A 21,325-nucleotide genomic window follows, 5' to 3' on the forward strand; every position below is an offset into this window, starting at 1 on the left:
GAGAAGCTGGGGATCCAGCTAACGTTCCAGTATAGGGTGAAGGTGCAGAGCATTAACTTGCTCTGTCACCAGGCTGATCTCCCAGCTCCATCTTGACTGCTATGCTAGACACCACCCCTTGTGTTTTATTTTAGTGGTGGTGTTTTTCCTGATTTGCTTTTCTTTAGTTATCCCATTGTTATTTTTATAATAGTTATGTATTTATTTGAAAGGCAGAGTATCAGAGAAAGGTTTTACATCCTGTGGTTCACTTCCCAGTTGACCACAACTGCAGAGCTAGCCCTGGCTGAAGCCAGTAGCCAGGAACTCCACCCAGATCTCCCACATGGAGCTCCTGGGCCAACTTTTGCTCCCTTTGAGAGCATATTAGCAGGGAGCTGGACTGGTGGCAGAGGCAGGACTTGAAGCAGCTCTCTAATTTGAGATGCTGGCTTCACAGCTCTAGTTAACTCCCTGTGCCGCAGTGTCAGCCCTGTTCTCAGTTGTTTGGTTGAATAGTTCAGCTGAGCTGTCCTGCTGTGGCGCAACAAGAAATGCTGCTATTGTTTGTAGTCCTTCCTGATATTAATAAACTGTTTACTGATATAAAAGTAATTTACATTTAGAGCAGGGAATTCTTTGTGTAATTTTGACAGGAGTAGAGAAGAAAAACGGATTTGTATAGAAATCCAAGGTAGCATTTCTTGTTCCCAGATCTTCCACTTAGGGAGAAACTTACTTTTGAAAAACAAAATACTTTTTTTTTCTTTTAAGTTGAGAGGCGGAAGGAGAATTTCCTTGTGCTTATTCTCTCCCTAGTGCCCTCAGCACACTGGAGTCCCAGGCTAGGTGTCTGGCATTGACTCCAGGTCACCCTTCTTGGTGGCAGGGGTTCAGTTACCTGAGCCATCACTGCCGTCTGCCAGGATCTGCATTAGCAAATGGAGTCAGAAACTGGACCTAGGCTCTCTCAAGCGGGATGTAGGAATCCTAATTAATGACTTAATCCCTAGACCAGATGTCTGCTCCAGAAATACAAAGTTATTTCCGAGAAGTAGACAGGATCAGAGAGGTGGTTTGGTTCTGGCATCTCTGTTGCTAAAGTCTCCTCTGTGGCAGTGCATAGCTGGTTCTGTAGCCACCCTGAGCTCCTTCAGGGTCAGAAAACTCACCTCTGCAGGTGTCACCCTCTGGACAGCTCTGAGTACAACTCTTATCTCCTAACTATACTGAGATTTACGAAGTAAATGTGTAGGGTAGTGTTTTAAAAAGCTTACCTGGCCAGGTGTGCTTTATTATTGCTGTTTCTGTTTTGTGATACCATCCAGAGCGAGTTTAGCTCCCATTACATCTGATGTATCTTCGTTTCCTTACAGTTGTGCTCCTTGCATCTCATCACTGATATTAACACCCTTAGGATTTTTGAATGACCTGATTTTACAGTCTTCTCATCATCTTCGTTGCTTGTGCTAGCGTTGGCATGTTTGGCTTTCCCCGAAGCTTCTCTCCATGTTTTCACGTAGCTTCTCTGTGTGCTGGCATCTCTGGTGTCTTGCTTTGGTTACAAGAACATCAATCATAATAACTTGGGGTCTTACCCTTCTGACTTCATTTAATTTTAATTATCTGGTTGAAGATTTTATTTCCAGATTAGGTCACATTGGCAGTTAGGGCTTCTATGTTGGCTGCAGGTTCTTACGGCTATCTAAATACGATGCTCTCAAAATGTGTTGGCAGAAACTACTGAGCTATAGAGGATGTATCGAAATGTTCTGCTTGGTAGGCCAGATATCTTGCTTTATGTAAGATGTTTATTTATTTTTTCTTAGGGTAAATGCTCAGATTCTTTGCAGAGATGCAGAAAATATGTTTATTATTTTAAAGGAGTCAGATTTTCTTTTAAATCAGTTTCAACTTGGAATGCATAACTTTTATGAATTTTTATCATATTTCATATCACGTGAGTAGATTATAAATAGCTTAATGTCTTACTGTTACAGAGTTCAGACAGTAATCGTGCAGAAGATTCATTTGAGCAGTAAATATGAAACAGTAATGTATCATGTATGTACCATGCAGCCATTTGACAAGGCTCAGAAATCATCTGTGCTGTTTGCCTCCCATTATCTGAAAGAATTCTAGAAAAATAGGGAACTTAATGCGTTAGGGCTTTCAATGGTGTTTTTATTAAATTTTGTTTTTCTTTGAATTCAGATTTGCCTCTTGACACTGACTTGGAAAATGAAAAATCTTCTGCAGTTGTATTGGCTGAGATACTTGGTGATATAATCTGGGAAGACTTGTCTGAGTGCCTCATCAAAAACTGTTTGGTTTATTCCATTCCAACAAATAGCAGCAAGTTACAGCAATATGAAGAGGTAAAAACTAGAGATGTCAGTGTTTTTAACAAATTACTAATGTTAGATTGAAGTATTAGGTTCTAGTTTTTCACAGTACAGTATGATAACCATAGTTCGCAGTGATGTATTCTATACCATATAACAACTGAAAGAGAGGTGCTGGTAAACTGTGGACATAAAAATAAGGAAGTAGAACTGCTAATTGCTTGATGCTATGTGTCTGTGTTGCAATGACATATGATACTACATAAAAACATGCAAGCATTATATGCTAGTCAAAGAATAAGAACAAATAAGAACCATTTAAGGGCGTCATGTGGCTAAAGTTCTCGCCTTGCACCGGGATCCCATATGGGCACCAGTTCTAATCCCGTTGGTACCGCTTCCCATCCAACTCCCTGCTTGTGACCTGGGAAAGCAGTCTAGGATGGCCCAGAACCTTGGGACCCTGCATCTGTGTGGGAGACGTGGAAGAAGCTCCTGGCTCCTGGCTTCAGATCAGCTTAGCTTTGGCTGTTGTGGCCACTTGGGGAGTGAACCAGCGGATGGAAGATCTTTCTGTCTCTGTGTGTATCTGACTTTCCAATAAAAATAAATAAATCTTAAGAAATAAAAAGGGTCCAAGTGCAGCAGCCTGGTTGCTAATGTTCTTACCTTGAAGGCGGTGGGATCCCATATCAGCGCCAGCTTGTGTCCTGGCTGTTCCGCATCCCATCCAGCTCCCTGCTTGTGGCCTGAAAGCAGTTGAGGACGGCCAAACCCTTGTGACCTGCACCTATGTGGGAGACCTGGAAGAAGCTCCTGCAGTGCGAACATCCCTTATGGGTGCCAACTTAAGTCCCAGTTGCTCCTGTTCTGATGCAGTTCCCTGCTAATGAGCCTGGATAAGCAGTGGAAGATGGCCCACATACTCGGTTCCTGCCACTCACAGATGGGAAGCCTGGATTTTGTTTAGACTCCTGGCTTCAGCCTGGCTGCACCTTGCTGTTTCAACCATTTGGGGAGAGAACAAGTGGTTGGAAGATTCTCTGTCTTCTTTCTGTGCAACTACTTTTCAAAAAATGAATAAATGTCTTTTTTAGAAAGAGAAATTTCTATTTAACATAGTCTCTTTAATGCATTTTAAAAGATTTATTTATTTTTATTGGAAAGTTAGATTTACAGAAAGGAGAGACAGAGAAAACGATCTTCCATTCACTGGTTGACCCTCCAGGTGATCGCAGCAGCCAGAGCCAGAGCTGATGATCCAAAGCCAGGAACCAGGAGTTTTTTTTTTGATTTCTTTTTTTTTTTTTTTTAAAGATTTATTCATTTTATTACAGTCAGATATACAGAGAGGAGGAGAGACAGAGAGGAAGATCTTCCGTCCGATGATTCACTCCCCAAGTGAGCCGCAACGCGCCAATGCGCGCCAATCCGAAGCCGGGTACCTGGAAACTCTTCCGGGTCTCCCACGCGGGTGCAGTGTCCCAATGCATTGGGCCGTCCTCCACTGCTTTCCCAGGCCACAAGCAGGGAGCTGGATGGGAAGTGGAGGTGCTGGGACCAGAACCGGCGCCCATATGGGATCCCGGGGCATTCAAGGCGAGGACTTTTAGCCGCTAGGCCACGCCGCCGGGCCCTTTTTTTTGATTTCTTATGTGGGTGTGGGGTCCCAAAGCTTTGGGCCATCCTCTGCTGCTTTCCTAGGCTACGAGCAGGGAGCTGGATGCATGCAAGTGAGGATTTAGCCACTAGGCTACCATTCTGGGCCCTAATGCATTTGTTTTAAAGATTTGCTTTATTTATTTGAAAGACAGAGAAGCAGAATGAGAGACTATTAGAGATCTTCCATTTGCTAATTCGCTTCCCCAAATTCCTTCAAGATCCAGGGCTAGATCAGGCCAAAGCTAAGAGGTTAAGTTGATGCAGCTCTCCCATGTGCTGACAGTGACTACCCAAGTCATTACCTGCTCTTACCCAAGGTGCAGGACTGGGAGCAGAGCCATGACTCAAACCAAGCATTCCAATATAGAGTGTGGGCATCCCCAGCAGTGTCCTCACCACTTTATGAGTCTACCATAGAGCTAAGCTGTCTCGTTTTTGGAAATATATCCAAAGGAAGTGAAGTCAGCTTATTAAAAGAAATACCAATACTCCTGTTTTTTGGGGGGATGAAGATTAATTTTTATTAGATTTACAGAGAGAGAAGAAGAGAGAGAGAGAGATCTTCCATCTGCTGGTTCACTCCCTGAGTAGCAACAGTGGCTGGAGCCGAGCTGATCTGAGGCCTGGAGTCAAGAGCTTCTTCTGGATCTCCATATGAGTGCAGGGTCCCAAGGCATTGGGCTATCCTCCAGTGTTTTCCCAGTCCACAAGAAGAGAGTTGAGTGGGTGGTGGAGCAGCTGAGACACGAAGCGGTGCCCATATGGCATGCCACACTTGGAGGATTAGCCAGTTGAGCCAATGTGCTGGCCCCTGTACTTGTGCTGGCACTATACTCCCTTGTTTTTAGCAGCCCAATTTACAGTATGAAAGATATGGAGGCAACCTACATGTCTATCAACTAATGAGTGGTTAAAGAAAATGTAATACATGTATGCAGTGGAATATTGCTTAGTCATAAAAAGAGCAAAATCCTGAATTTTGCAATAAAATAAATGGAACTAGAGATCATTATACTAAGTGAAATAAGCTAGGCACAGAAAGACAAATATCACATTTCATTGAAATGTGGAAGTTAATATATAGAAAGCATATTAAAAATGTGTTGATGTATTTTTAGGTGTATGTATATATATATAAATTTTGGCTTGACTGAGTTATACAATCCAAATGACAAAATACCCTTCTTGATTTGTGAAATTATCAGGAATCCCATATTATATGATATTAATAGCTCTAATTTTAAGAAAAATATTTGTATGTATGTGTATAATATCTACATATGAAATGATTATGGCAAAATTTTGAAAATTAAATATGTTAAAATGCTTTTTTGGATCACAAAGCAAAATGTCAACACTGTCTCAAATATGTATAATTTTTAATAATAAAATATTAGAAAAATAGTATATTTTATGCTAAGTGGTGATTTTTTTCTAAACCTTAAGTGACCATTTCTGTTACTTTTTTCTGTGGAGTGCATGCAGAGTCAGTTCTCTGTGTCTGTGGGTTTCCCATTGTAGGTTTAACCAAATATGGAATGAAAATATTTTTAAAAAGTTGTTTTGAAATGTACACAGTTTTCTTTGTTATATTCCCTGAACAGTGTAGTATGTCGACTATGCATGCAATTTACATTTCATTAGATATTAGAAGTAATCTAGAGATAATTTAATCTATATGGGAGGATATGTGTGGGTTATATTCCAGTATTGTGCTACTTAAATAAGGGAATTGAACATCCACAGATTTTTATATTTGAAGAGGGGCCTGGAACCATAACCTTTTACTTTCCCTTGTGTTTTTTTCAGATCATTCAGTCTACTGAAGAATTTGAAAAAGCCCTAAAGGAGATGAGGTTTTTAAAAGGTGATACCACTGACTTGCTGAAATATGCACGTAACATCAATTCTCATTTTGCCAACAAGAAGTGCCAGGACGTGATTGTGGCGGCCAGAAACCTAATGACATCTGAAATTCACAATACTGTGAAGGTATCAGAGTTATGTCATTGCATTGTATTTAGGAAGTTGCTTCTTTTTGAGACATAGAAATAAGATGGAAGAGAGCATGACAGTTGCTGAGATTACCGAGGCAAGTTACTGACTGTTAGTTCGGTTTCCTTTAACCGGTATCTACCTGCATCACCGGATGTTGTGAGGCCCAGATAAAATAATGCATGTGGGGCGATGTTTACATTGCAAAATTCTGTATAAATGTTTGGTGGGGAGTGTCTTCCATCTGGTGGGTCACTCCCCAAGTGGCTACAGCAGCTGGGGCTGGGCTAGGCTGAAGCCAGGAGCCAGTAGCCTCTTCTGGGTCTTTTATATTGATGCAGGGGCCCAAGCACTTGAGGCATTCTTAACTACTTTTCCAGGCACATTAATGAGAAATTGGTTCATAAGTGGAGCAGCCTGGACTGCAGTAGGTACATATATGGGATGCTGGCACTGCAGGCAGTATCTTGACTCACTGTACCACAGTGCCAGTCCCATTAGTAAGGATTTTAGGACATATTTTTGAGACAAATATACTTGGACTTATTATGTCTAGAACATCTTATTGTGAAAATGTTGACTTTTTCTCTTAGTCAAATAGATAAAGTAGTTTTTTTTTTTTTTTTTAAGGATTTATTTTACTTGGAAAGTCAGAATTAGAGAGCAGGAGAGACGGAGAGCTTCTATCTACAGGCTCATTCCCGAGATGGCTGCAATAGAAGGATTTGGGCCAGCCTCTCCCACGTTCCCAGGCCATTAGCAGGGAGCTGGATCAGAAGTAGACCATCTGGGACACAAACTGACACCAGCAGGTGGAGAATTGGCTAGCTCTGATAGCTTCGAAATTAAAATTAGAAAACAAGGAAATAAAAGGGGTATAAATAATTAACCTGCAAAAGCAATGGACAAAGTAGTTTGCATTGTGAGTAATTTACTCCTTGGACCTTAGATAATTGTAGGCATTTTCTTTTCTGTTTTATTTACTTCAATCTTACATAAAAAAAACTATTTGGTAAATCCAGGAAACTAGTGAAATGAAAGCAAAGCAGAACGAGACAGTCCCTTAGCAGAAGATCACTCAGCCATTTCCCGCCATCATGTAGAGCCTGTGTGTGCCCTTGTTTAATTCCTTATTCTGCCACCTGTCACTTTCTTTGGGGGTTAGCCCATTACTGAGTCCATTCCAGCAATATAATTAGCCACATGAAGGACACAGATATTAACATTGTGGTGTAACTTTGGATGGTTTAGGGAGCCAGACTCTCTTCCATGCAGGAACTGTGCAGTGATTCCTTTACCTAAATAACACTTGGTTATGTAACTTTTCTACACAAAATCCAGTGGCTTTCAGTAACCTTACTGCTCCGGACAAGGTCCTGTGGGATGTCACCCATTCACTCTGATTCTCAGCTCTTTAATTTTTTCCCCAGGCACTCTGCAGTTACTGCTGTCCTGTGCTCATGCAAGGCCCACTGGGTTTCAGAACGTTTCAATCTCTTGTTCTCTCTCATCACACATACATGACTTGCTGTGCCTAAAAAGTGCTTCCTCATCACGTTTTAAAATTCGTCATCTATTTTCTTTCTTCTTCTTTTTTTTTTTTTTGGATTTTTAAGTTTTTATTGGAGAGTCAGATATACAGAGAGGAGGAGAGACAGAGAGGAAGCTATTCCGTCATAAGAATCACTCCCCAAGTGGCCACAATGGCTGGAGCTGAGCCAATCCGAAGCCAGGAGCCAGGAGCCTTTCCAGGTCTCCCATGCAGGGTGCAGGGTCCCAAGGCTTTGGTCCGTCTTCTACTGCTTTCCCAGGCCACGAGCAGGGAGCTGGATGGGAAGCAGGACCGCCAGGATTAGAACCAGTGTCCATATGGGATCCTGGGGCATTCAAGGCGAGGACTTCAGCCGTTAGGCTACCATGCCAGGCCTGCTTTATTTTTCTTTATATTCCTCATCACCAAAGAATACTTTATGAGCATCATTGATTGTTTCTCACTCTGTAAGAAGTAAGCATGAGGGCAGGCATTTTATGTGGGACTGTTTTGTTTGCTGTTGTGTCTCCAAAATCAGTGAAGTACCTGGTTCGCATTAGTGTGGATCTGCTGCTCCGGTGCTCAGTAAACGTTTGGTGAATGAATTAATGTCTCTCCTTTACTTCTCTCACAACTTCTTGGTGTAAACAGCAGTTCTGGATTACTGTCCAGCTGGGTTTAATCTTGTAACCTTGTTGGACCTCATTTTCCTTTTCTATAACATGAGATAATTGAGCTAGATAATCTCTGAGATCTGGTATTCTATGCAATTGCATTTTCCTTGAGCCCCTGAATCCTAATGCAGCTCGCTGTAGGTCAGGACTTTTCAGTGGGAGCGCTGTCAGCAGCTGGGGCTAGAGAGCTCTTTGCTCTGTAGGGCTGTGCAGTGGAGCCTTGACCTACCAGATGCCAGTATTTTTTGTCATCTCTGCAGTCAGTTTTTTCTTTTTTTTTTTTTTTTTTTTAAAGATTTATTCATTTTATTTATTTATTTATTTTTTAAAGATTTATTCATTTTAAAGATTTATTCATTTTATTACAGCCAGATATACACAGTGGAGGAGAGACAGAGAGGAAGATCTTCCGTCCGATGATTCACTCTCCAAGTGAGCCGCAATGGGCCGGTGCGCGCCAATCCGAAGCTGGGAACCTGGAACCTCTTCCGGGTCTCCCACGCGGATGCAGTGTCCCAATGCATTGGGCCGTCCTCAACTGCTTTCCCAGGCCACAAGCAGGGAGCTGGATGGGAAGTGGAGCTGCCGGGATAAGAACCGGCGCCCATATGGGATCCCGGGGCCCTCAAGGCGAGGACTTTAGCTGCTCGGCCACGCCACCGGGCCCGCAGTCAGTTTTTTCATCAGTGTGCTAATCTTAGCCATAATTTTTGACTACCTAGTCCATGACATCTGGATTCGCAAATAAACTTCATAACAGCTTTCTTTTTTTTTTTTTTTTTTAAGATTTATTTTATTTTTATTACAAAGTCAGATGTACTGAGAGGAGGAGAGATAGAGAGGAAGTGGAGCTGCCGGGATTAGAACCAGCAGCCATATGGGATCAAGGCGAGGACCTTAGCCACTAGGCCATGCTGCCGAGCCCTTCATAACAGCTTTCTGAAATACGTATCATACCAATGATCAGTTAAGGAGTCAGGTCTGTGACCTAGACATTTTTATTCAGTTTGGAGCCTTTATGTACAGAGCAGAGCTGCTGTTCCTGCAGTGGGTGTAGGGAGCCTACTGCCTCCAGTTGCTTCATCTCTTTTTGATCTATTTTGCTTTGAGGCATCTTTGAGAAGCAAGACTTAAAAGCCATTATCAGTATCATGAGATCAAGAGTTTAATGGCTGTTAAAATTCAGAAGTAGGGCCCAGCAGGATAGCCTAATGGTTAAAGTCCTCGCCTTGCACATGCTGGAATTCCATATGGGCACCGATTGTACTCCCAGCAGCCCTGCTTCCCATCCAGCTCCCTGCTTGTGGCCTGGGAAAGCAGTCGAGGACGGCCCAAAGCCTTGGGACCCTGCACCCACGTTGGAGACCTGGAAGAGGCTCCTGGCTTCGGATTGGCTCAGCTCTGGTCATTGTGACTGTTTGGGGAGTGAACCATCAGAGGGATGACCTTCCTCTCTGTCTCTCCTCCTCTCTGTATATCTGCCTTTCCAATAAAAATAAATAAATCTTTAAAAAAATGTTCAGAACTGTCCAAACCACTTGGACAGAACCTTCGGGATATGTACACATTGAGGCTCTGGGTTCTGTGAGGTGGTGTTTCCTCATCCCTGGGTATTGGGACGTGTGGACAGTCATTGGTGATTTCCCCTTTTGTCTCTCCTCTTCCCCCAGAAACAACAAGAAGAAATAGCAAATTTGAAAGCAATGAGTACACCCAATTTTCCCTAAACCGCAATCCTTCCCATCCTGATCCACCATGTAATCATTATAAAAAATAAAATTTATATATAAAAAAAGTTAGGTTAAAGTATTTTCATCTAGTCGCAGCCAAGTCTGGGGATTTTCATTCTGTATAAATATTAGGGAGACCATTTTAGTTTTGATTTGCAATGTTTTGATGAGGGAGGGGCATGCTAGTCTGAATAATGTGTCTAATGTAAACTAATTTACCTAGTACTTAGACAGTATAACATACATACAGTTGTCCTGCTGCTTATACTTGAATAGTCTGGAAAAAAAAATAATTTTCAAGGATTTTCCTATTTGTTTGGAATCTTGGGCCAATTACACGGGCTTGCTGTTTGTACCAGGAGCGTGCTTGGAGAAATTTCGTAGTAAAGCATGACATGCTGTCACTCAGGAGGGAGCATTCATTACAACATGGCTGTGTTTACCTTAGCGTCACTGTGTGGAGTCCCAACCTTATCATCATGGCAGCAGCCTGTGGTTTATTCTTTGCTATATGCTTATATTTGAATTAATCTAATAACAATGTGTTTTTGTTTTTATGCTTTAACTTTAGATTACTCCCAGTTGTCAACCAAGTGTGGTCAACTTACCCAGTCCTCCTGAAGATGGCAAGCTAGAAGTGCAGAGAGTGTCCAAAACTCAGGTCAATGAACTGGTGAATTTAGAGCCTGAAAATAGCTTGGACCAACATTCTTTCTCTTTGCCCACATGTCGCATCAGTGAATCTGTGAAGAAATTAATGGAACTTGCCTATCAGACTTTGCTAGAGGCAACAACCAGTAGTGATCAATGGTATGATTCTAAGTTGTCTGAGGATGGTAGTGTCTTGGCTAAATGCGTGTCTGATTATGCGTTTATTAAAAAAATTAGCTGGAATTCTTTGGGTTTTCTCATCCTGTTGATTTTTTTTTTTCTAGAAAAACAGTATAATACACATGAGTTACATAATTCCTAACTTTTACTTGCAGTAACATAGATGTTAAAGCAAGGTTGTTACACATATATGAATGAACAAATGGGGTTTTTTGGCATTAAATATTCTTTGCTTTTGGTTTTGTCGCTCTGGGGGTCTCGAACCTGGAACTCGGCGACTGCGGATTCGATCATTCACATTGGTAAGAAAGGGCTGGTGCTGCTTGCCCGGCATTAAATATTCTTAATCATTTTTCAACAAGAGTTGAAAAATTTTTGTTTACTTTTTACTTGAGCTAGTATTACATGAGAAAGCATATGCAAAGCTTTTAAAATATTTCTTAGAAAATAGTATTCAAATGTTCATTTATTGCTTTTTAAAAATATTTGCTAATTTTTATTTGAAAGGTAGGTGTATAGAAAGAAGGAGAGACAGAAAGAGAAAGATCTTCCATGTTGACTCCCCAGATAGCCACAATGGCCAGAGCCAAGCTAATCTGAAGTCAGGAGTCAGGAACTTCTTGGTCTGCACATGGGTGAAGGATTCCAAGGACTTGGACGATTCTCTGTTGCTTTCTCAGGCCATAAGCAGGGAGTTGGATTGGAAGTGGAGTAGATGGGACATGAGCCTGTACCCATATGGGATGCTGGTGTTTGAAGGTGGGGGATTAGCCTGTTTACCCATGGCTCTGGCCCCATTTATTATTGTTAATGTTGGTAGTAACAGCAAAAGTAGTACCATCTGTTCCATCTGTGGCAGCTTGCTGTGATTCTTTTTTTTTTTTTTTTAAAGATTTATTTATTTTATTACAAAGTCAGATATACAGAGAGGAGGAGAGACAGAGAGGAAGATCTTCCGTCCGATGATTCACTCCCCAAGTGAGCCGCAACGGCTGGTGCGCGCCGATCCGAGCTTGCTGTGATTCTTACACTTGCATTCTTTTTTTTACTTTTTGAAATCTAGGCTTTAATTAATTTGCATTTCATATATTTTTATTACATTTTCAACTTTTTTTTTTAAAGATTATTTGAAAGGCAAAGTTGGAGGGCCGGTCCAAAACAAGGAGCCAGGAGCTTTATCCGGGTCCTATTGTAGGTACAGGTGCCCGAGATGTTGGGGCCATCCTCCGCTGCTTCCCTAGGCACAACAGGGCAGCTGGATTGTAAGTGGAGCATATATGACTTAAACCAGCAACCATATGCTGGCACTGTAGGCAGCAGCTTAACTTGTGGTACCACAACACTGGTCTCTAACTTTTTCAACTTTTAATTGACATTTTTTGGGAGTTCAATGTGATACTTCAAAATCTGTTTACAGTATATAATTTTCAAATCAGAATAGTTAATGTTCCCATCTGCTTAAACTTTTTTTTTTTAACTGTTTTTATTAGCATTTAATGGTTGTTTGCATTTCTGGGATGTGGTATGATAATTCATATGTATATCATGTACTGATCAAATCAGGGTAATTTGCATGAAATGTTTAATTTTAAAGCGATAATAATGTGCTAGGTAAAAGGAAAACAGTGAAGCATACCAAACACCTGATGTCACCTTTTCAAGACGACTTCTAATCCTTCTTGTATTCTTGGTACTGCAAACTCTACTTCGTATCTTGCATTGAATCTCTTTTTGTTTGGTAAGCTCCTTTCCTGCTCCTAGATTAAACTGGAAAGAAAATGGCAGACTGAAGCCCAAGATGATTGTCAAGCAGGTTTACAAAAACCTATTTAGTTTGAGTTCAGCTTCAGCATTTTTTTTACTTCTCATTCTTGTAATAGAAAACAATTTCGATTAGAATGTGACTTAATCAAATTGCAATTTCATACCTCTAGTTTTTTTTTCCATTTCGTCTTCACATACAAAGCTGCCCCGTCTTCTATTTTGTTCTAGTAAAAACATGTTTACCCATATACTTGCATATCCTTAATGAATTGTGTCTTTGCAAATCTGTTCAGTTTTAATAACAAGGAAGGGGGAACAATACTTCGTAATTAAGGAGACGTATATTTCTTTGGTAAAATAATCATAGAAATGACTATTTCTTCACATAGCATTCTCGTGGAATATACCAGATCAGAAGTTAAAGATATAGGACAATATTTCTGTAAGTTTTTGAGGATATAGAAAACCAAACAATATTTTTGTGCTAAATATCTCTAGAGATTTTTTTCAGTACAAGAAATGATTTTTAATAGGATAAATATAAGTTCAACTGTGCTAGAACAAACTTGAACAGCAAGATATTCAGTGAAAATAAAATGAAATAATTCAGTCAGGTGTCATAAATAATGATCACTGTTTTTGGATATAGTTACTATGATTTACTTTGGAAATATTTGTGGAACTCCTCTAAGTTATTCAGTATGCATAGTTTAAGTTATTCTTTGTCGATTCAGGCTACATAAGCCTTGTATTTGCTCTTTTAAAGCATATTTTGATAATAATCTTTAGGTGTTTTAAGACTAGATTTAAAGGGCAGCATATCTGGAGGGCTAGATTCTATCCTAGAAAATGTTGATTCATCCCGTTGCATTGAGAAAGAAGGAGAAAAGGTGAAAGCTGCAAGTCAGGCTGGTTCTGAGAGAATCCAGTGAGTGTCTCTGTTGATCCCTGCCCTTTGCGGAGTGCCTCAGCCAGGGGGTGACATTTGCTTGAGGCTTAGCTCCATTTGTTACTGAAAGAAGGCTCTGCCTACCAGCAGAACACAAATTGATAAATGGAAGAGGCTTTGGGGCAAATGCTGTTATTCTTAAATTTATTAAGGGGTCCAGATGTCTAAAGCTATAGTCTGGTTAGATTTTGGTTTAGCATGTATATTTGTGTCTGGATTAATGGTGTGTGTAGCAGTGACCAAAGGAAGATATAGTTTGGATTTTTTTTCCATCCTTTTCATAAAAACGTTATGCATTCCTGTTAAATCTTTTTTCTTTTAGTGCTGTTCAACTTTTCTACTCAGTGAGAAATATCTTCCATTTATTCCATGATGTTGTACCAACATATCACAAGTAAGTGCCACTGTGTATCATGTGTAATCATATGTCCTAAATGTTTATGTTAAATGATTTTGTGTTGCCCACCAAAGATATTTTTGTTCCTAAAATTTACGATAAAGCGTGATTTTTTTCCCTATAACGATTTATTTTTTTTTAAGATTTATTTATTTTATTACAAAGTCAGATATACAGAGAGGAAGAGAGACAGAGAGGAAGATTTTCCGTCCGATGATTCACTCCCCAAGTGAGCCGCAACGGCCGGTGCACGCCAATCCGAAGCCGGGAACCTGGAACCTCTTCCAGGTCTCCCACGCGGGTGCAGTGTCCCAAGGCATTGGGCTGTCCTCAACTGCTTTCCCAGGCCACAAGCAGGGAGCTGGATGGGAAGTGGAGCTGCTGGGATTAGAACCAGCGCCCATATGGGATCCCGGGGCATTCAAGGCGAGGACTTTAGCCGCTAGGCCGCGCCACCGGGCCCAAAAATGCAAAAGAATTTAACCCTGTTTTTGGTGTGGGGAATTTTCAGAACTTGTTTTCTAGTGAACATATCACATTTTTCTTTGGCATTCATGGCTGTGTGAACTTACCTAGCACAGAGAATGTTGTTTAACTGGCAAATACAATCTGTCAGTCATCCTAATTATTGTAGGCTGCATTTTCTTACCAGCTTCTGTTTTTTGTTCATCTGGAATTACTTAGCTTTAAGGCTCCAGGTGTTCTATTGCTTGAATCAAATGTTTTGAGTGCTTTTTTATTTTATAAGATTTATTTATCTTATTGGAAAGGCAGATGTACAGAGAGGAGGAGAGACAGACAGGAAGATCTTCTGTCCGATTATTCACTCCCCAAGTGAGCCGCAATGGGCCGGTGCTGTGCAGATCCAAAGCCAGGAACCTGGAACCTCCTCCAGGTCTCCCACACGGGTGCAGGGTCCCAAAGCTTTGGGCCGTCCTCAACTGCTTTCCCAGGCCACAAGCAGGGAGCCGGGATGGAAGGTGGAGCTGCTGGGATTAGAACTGGCGCCCATTTGGGATCCCGGCGTGTTGAAGGCGAGGACTTAAGCCACTAGGTCATGCCGCTGGCCATGCCCTATTCTTACAGCTTTTGGTTCATAGGTTTGGTACCAGCTGTGCCAGTGATTCTGATATCCCAAGTTGAAGACAGCTGTTTTAGGTTGGTAGTTTCTGGGTTCTGTGTCCAAGCCTTGCCATCAAGTCAGTAAACTAGAAAGTGCGAATTAAATGACTGCTAATGGATTTACAGTAGATTTTTTTTCCAAGCCATCCTCATATTTGTGGAAGAATTAAAGCAATAGTGTGATGATTCTGGATGAAGATTAAAATAACCTGGGAAAAATGTTCAAACCTGCAAAGCTTTGATTTCCCTCGCAGAGGTTGTGGTTTAATTTGTTTGGGATGAAGTGAAAACATGTGTATTTAAAAATTTCCCAGGTGACTAATTGATAGTGAACTTTAAAAACTAGGGAATTAGAAAAGAGTTAAATATTTCATTATGTAAATGAAATAGGGATTTGCAGAGAGGGAAATTAATTTGCATTTGCCCAGGTTTATCTGAGTTAGGTTTCAAGGGAATTATGCAGTGCTCTTTGAGGTTTCTAGTGTAGAGTTGACTCAGGTAAACTTGCTTCCCTTAATCTTTATTGTTAACCATTGTTTAACATTGTTAACCATTGTTCTCAGGGTAAGGTCACATTGAGGCAGAGTAACTTCCCTGTGAATGGGAATGGGAGTGAACAGAATGCCTCTTACATCCAGTATCTGCAAAGTCGACAGTTAGAAAACGTATAAATACATTACAAGAGTGGTGGCTTTTATCAATCACAGCAACCTCGCTAACACATGCTTTCTTTCTCCCTCTCTCCCTGGTCTAGGGAGAACCTGCAGAAACTGCCCCAGTTGGCTGCCATTCACCACAACAACTGTATGTATATTGCTCACCACTTGCTGACCCTCGGGCATCAGTTCAGATTACGTCTTGCTCCCATTCTTTGTGATGGCACCACTACCTTTGTGGATCTGGTACCCGGCTTTAGGAGACTTGGTAACTGAACCCTTTCTTGAGGGGAAATGTGGATTATGCATCTTGTTAGCCTCACGTCTTTATAATGTATGAATTGAGCGGCTAGAAATTAGATAGTGGTCCTACACTGTGTTGAGAAGTAGCGGGGAGGCATTTGATTTACAAATAATTCCAGTTATTTAACTTCATAAAGTGAATGCAGCTTTTTTGGGAACATTACTAGACTACCATATCAGGCCCTATAGGACAGTCATACATTTTCCAGTAGTTGTTTGTATGTAGGCAGAGGAGATATGTGCTCTCTGCTGTCCTGATTTTGCAGTCTGTAATTGAACAAATTTTAAAATTCTTTATTGTGTTTTCCTATCACAGGGACAGAGTGTTTCTTAGCCCAGATGCGGGCACAGAAAGGTGAACTTTTGGAAAGATTATCGAGTGCCAGGAATTTTTCAAACATGGATGATGAAGAGAATTATTCTTCAGCAAGTAAAGCAGTCCGGCAGGTGGGAGGCTGTGGCTGGTGCTAGAATTAACACTCTGTCCTTAGGTCCCCCTCCCCCTTTCTTAAGTGAGAAAGAATGAGCAACAAAGTTGATTTTTTCACTTTTCCGTTGGAAAATCTAGATACAGTCATGTTTAAGAACTTTTTCCATTCCACTCCAAGGGTAACAGGAAGCTATCTTTTCATTATCTAGTATGTCTGTTGTAGCAAGTAGTAGACTTATGAACTTGGATTTGGGAAATTTAAAATGCAAGTTTTCATCTGTTCGTGTCTCTGTTAAGCGTTTGTCTTTTTACTGCCCTTTGCTTATCTTCAGGGTGAGTCTGCTTTTCAGGTACGAGGGATATTTCCAAAGTTCAGTGCACATTCAGGAAGCAAAGATTCTCAGTTACATTACCTCATCTTTGCAAAACACCCTCAGCCCCTTCCTCCTTTGTTCTACCCCCATCCCTGAAGAAGAGTATAAAGAGTATAAATCTGGAAAAGAGGGGACAGTCTCTTTCATGACAGTCTTTTTCATGTCTTCTTCTGACAGGTGCTGCACCAGCTAAAGAGACTTGGAGTTGTATGGCAGGATGTCTTGCCAGTGAATATATATTGCAAGGCTATGGGGACTTTACTCAATACAGCGATTTCTGAGATCATTGGCAAAATCACTACACTGGAGGTAAGGACCATTAAATAAATGCCTTGCCAGGCTGGAGGTGTAACTCTTGTCTCAGATTGTGGCTTTAATAGGAAAGTGAGGTTGCTATTCTCAGTTTTAGTCAACACATATGATAAAAGAAATTGTTTTTTCTTTAGGTTAATCTGAATTCTGTTTTGCTGGAGACTTGTTCATTTCTTTGATACCTGTATAAGGATTTTACTGCTTATTCCAGTGTATGTAAATTTTCAACAAGGAAGATGGAATTCAGGCAGTGATCCTAGGATGTATAGTTTAATTTGCAAGTGGAGTAAATTGTTTAGAAAAGTGAACGCAGTCTTGCGCAGCTATATCGTTTCCAGCACACTGTTACACGTTGAGATCATGCGTGACCCTACCCAGCCATCACCTGGCCTTGGCCAGCAGGTGCCGCTCAAGCACAGATGGAGTAAACCCTTGTTGGTGAAAACATGCCTTGCTTTGTAGCAAACTGCCGCATTGTGTTGGAGAAAGGAGTTCTTTTGTGCAAACTAAGTTACTGATTATTTGGTGAAACATGTTTTGTTTTGTTTTTAGCTTTAGAGTCTTGTTAGAGTGCTGATGAAGCTAGTCAGATGTACTGAACTGGTTGCAGAATACACTGCCATAGCTCACCCACCTGACAGCCCACAAGCCCACACCAAAGATCTGTCTTTCCTCTGCTATGAACCTGACTCAGTTCAATTCTGTTGTGTTTCATTTGTGCAAAACCAGGACATCTCTACTGAAGATGGTGATAGATTATATTCCTTATGCAAAACAGTGATGGATGAAGGACCTCAAGTCTTTGCGCCTCTGTCAGAAGAAAGCAAGAACAAGAAATACCAAGAAGAAGTTCCAATCTATGTGCCAAAATGGATGACATTCAAAGAATTGATGCTGATGCTACAAGCTAGCTTGCAGGAAATTGGGGATCGGTGCGTGTAACTCTTCTCTGGAAGTGTAAAATCTCTCCACAGCTGCAAAAGAGTAATAGTACCATTGGTAGCATTGCTTTTGTTTGTTCTTAACGTGTTTTGTGTTGACTGGCAGTCACTGGACCTTTTCATGTTGAGTGAAAATGTCATACCACTTTCTCACATTTAATGACTTAGGACTTCTCATTCATGTTATTTTGATCTTGACCATCAGATCATGTACCCATGATCCAGCATTTGTAAGAAGCACAGCCTTGAGACACCTGGATGGAAACTGTTGCTTTTAGCAGTGAATACATTTGAAGAATTGATTTTGATGGTCACAGAGATGTAAATTTTATGTCTGAAATATTAGCATCACACCAGCAGTTTTTTGTAGGGAGTGCGGTTATTTTAGAGGTTATGCACTGTAACTTGAAGAAACACAATGTTTGATGTTTTCTCTCAGCACCATCAACTTATGTTGCTGTGCCTAGTGAATGTGTGCTAGTTGTATAGTGTGTGGAGATCTTTGATATTTCACAAAACAGAATAGATGTTGGTTCCACATCCATGGGTGCTTACCTACCACATTGGTCATTTACTGATGAGTGAAGTACCTGGCTTGGACAACTGCCTGCAGAGGTCCTAGGGTCCCGCTCCATCCCTGTAGCTTCCTGCCCGTCTGCAGATGACCAGTCCCATTAAATAATCATTCTGGATGTGTCTTGAGTTGTTTGCAGCAAATATTGTCCATTCTAAAACAACAGATGAGATCTCTATTTAAAGGAAGTTACATCAAAGTACTTCTGATTAACATTTGGACAAAGTCTTACTAGATAAGAAAGCTGTCATTAGGTAATAGGTTCCAGAGGGCAGCAGATGAGACCTTTTGGGCCTTCTTATGACCTCTGGGGCATGATGCCTGTTATGAGAGATGATGGCAATGGGAGGTCTCGATTTCTTCTTTTTTTTCTTGTTGAAGAAAGTCTTTTTTTTTTTTTTTTTTTTAAGATTTATTTTTATTGGAAAGTCAGATACACAGAGAAGAGACAAAGATCTTCCATCCGATGATTCACTCCCCAAGTGGCTGCAACAGCTAGAGCTGTGCTGATCCAGAGCCAGGAGGCTCTTTCGGGTCTCCCACATGGGTGCAGGGTGCCAAGGCTCTGGCCATCCTCAGATGCTTTCCTAGGCCACAAGCAGGGAGCTGGATGGGAAGCGGAGCTGCTAGGATCAGAACTGGCGCCCATATGGGATCCCAGCATGTGCAAGACGAGGACTTTAGCTGCTAGGCTACTGCGCAGGGCCCATGGAAGGTCTTTTATTTTTGCAGAAATTTCAGTAAATATAGGATTAATATCTAATTGAAAACTTTTTTTTTTTTTAACTGTGTGTGTAGTAATGTGTAATTCAAGCATTTTGAAGTTGTAGCATGTGAAGAAATAATAGTTTAATACCTGTTCCCCAATTTTGGAAGAAAGTACTCTTTTTCTAAAAGCTCTCCTTCAGGTGTAAACACTGTCTTGAGCTGTTATTTCCTTGCTTTTTCTTTATGGGTTTACCACCTCAACTTACGTACCTAAATATGAAATTTAGTCTTGGCTGTTTTTGAACTTTGTGTCAGTGGTCTTCAGTACTTGCGTCTTTTGTCCCATGTTACGTTTGTGAGGTTTATCCTTGATGTTTAGCTACCGTCAGTTTCATTGTTGTGTCAAAGTCCTTTGTAAATCTATGTCACAATTCCATTATCCTGTTTCACGTTTTTGCCCATATTCGGAATTAGCAGATTTAAAATTTTTTTTTTTAAAGATTTATTCATTTTTATTGGAAAGCCGGATATACAGAGAGGAGGAGAGACAGAGAGGAAGATCTTCCGTCCGATGATTCACTCCCCAAGTGAGCCGCAACGGCCGGTGCGCGCCGATCCGAATCCGGGAACCTGGAACCTCCTCCGGGTCTCCCACGCGGGTGCAGGGTCCCAGTGCATTGGGCCGTCCTCGACTGCTTTCCCAGGGCACAAGCAGGGAGCTGGATGGGAAGTGGAGCTGCCGGGACTAGAACCGGCGCCCATATGGGATCCTGGGGCTTTCAAGGCGAGGACTTTAGCCGCTAGGCCACGCCGCCGGGCCCAGATGTAAAAATTTTTGCTACTCTTGTTAAAGTGAAATGAGAACTCATGGTTATTTTGTATTGTTCCCAAAATTCTAATGAATTTGAGCATCATTTAATTGCTCATTAATGTTTCTTTTGTAAAGGCCTGTTCATAGTTTATTGCCCTTTATTTTATGGGGTGGTTTATTTTTCATTATTGACTCATGGGAGTTTCTTGTCTTGTAATACCAGTTTTTTTGGTCAGTTAAAGTGCTTTGCCTGTGTTTCACTTTTGAAAGTAGTTACAAAAGTCAAGGCATGTGAGTGCACTGTAACGAGCAAGCTTAGAGAGGGCTTCATTAGAGTAGAATCAGTGAGAACGGTTTCACCTTACTCAGTTGGTCTCTTCAGGTGGCTGTGCTAGGTGGAGAAGTATTGAGGGGGATTTGTAAGGAGGAGGAATGATACCCAGGGTTTGTGTTATCTCCATTTAAAATCAGTGCTTAGTTCAAACAATGGTTTTTAAAACTTGTTTATATTTCAGAGGCCTAATAGAAAACAGAATTCTGTCTTGTGTTTTGCAGGTGGGCAGATGGAAAAGGGCCCCTGGCAGCTGCATTCTCTTCAAGTGAAGTAAAAGCTTTAATTCGTGCCTTGTTCCAGAACACGGAAAGAAGAGCGGCTGCCCTTGCTAAGATTAAATAGCTGTGTCCTGAGAAAGCCATGCTTCGTCTGTGCCGATTCCTTTCCTGGTATAGTTACTCCTTTCAAGACTTCTTGGAATCCTACGTTGGTTTTGGAGAGCCAGTCTGTCATGCAAGTTTGATTTTGTGCAAGAACATCTTACCTTCTGGCCAACATGAGGCTTTGTTGAAGAACTGGCTGCTAAATGGCAAGTGAAGCACCTCATTTCAGTGACTTTCTGGCCAATTTCCTTGGCAGGCAACAAACTCTCTGTAGGGCAGTGTTACCTTAATGCTGTTTCCAGACTCTGTACCCATTGTAAATGTAATCCAGGACCACTAGGGAATGTAAAATATTCCAAGAGACATGGCAAATAATTTATGAGCAAATAGTAGATATTTTTTAGGGGGAGTAGAGGTACCATATTTAGCATTGCAGGAGTTGAGAGACTTCCTGTAATATTTCTTTCCAGTAAATAATACTTTTCCGAGTGAAGAGTGATTGTCTTTCATTTTATGGGAGCTTTGACAAAAGAGACCAAGAAGTTTTCTTACCTTGTATTTATTCACTGACTTGTCATTG

The 21,325-nt window shown here is 41.1% G+C and overlaps 1 protein-coding gene across 1 annotated transcript in view; it reads left to right on the forward strand.

Moving 5' to 3' along the window:
- Positions 1-21,041, forward strand: part of ZW10 (zw10 kinetochore protein) — a 34,298-nt gene extending 13,257 nt beyond the window's left edge. The window contains exons 8-16 of the mRNA XM_004585080.4: positions 2,194-2,357; positions 5,796-5,978; positions 10,488-10,726; positions 13,783-13,854; positions 15,734-15,903; positions 16,255-16,385; positions 16,920-17,051; positions 17,784-17,986; positions 20,644-21,041. Of these exons, the coding sequence (XP_004585137.2) occupies positions 2,194-2,357; positions 5,796-5,978; positions 10,488-10,726; positions 13,783-13,854; positions 15,734-15,903; positions 16,255-16,385; positions 16,920-17,051; positions 17,784-17,986; positions 20,644-20,764 (1,415 nt within the window). The 3' untranslated portion in view covers positions 20,765-21,041. The remainder of the gene's footprint in view (positions 1-2,193; positions 2,358-5,795; positions 5,979-10,487; positions 10,727-13,782; positions 13,855-15,733; positions 15,904-16,254; positions 16,386-16,919; positions 17,052-17,783; positions 17,987-20,643) is intronic.
- The last annotated feature ends 284 nt before the right edge of the window (positions 21,042-21,325 follow it).

The sequence above is a fragment of the Ochotona princeps genome, chromosome 4 (assembly GCF_030435755.1).
Source record: "Ochotona princeps isolate mOchPri1 chromosome 4, mOchPri1.hap1, whole genome shotgun sequence".
NCBI classification, from domain to species: Eukaryota; Metazoa; Chordata; class Mammalia; order Lagomorpha; family Ochotonidae; genus Ochotona; species Ochotona princeps.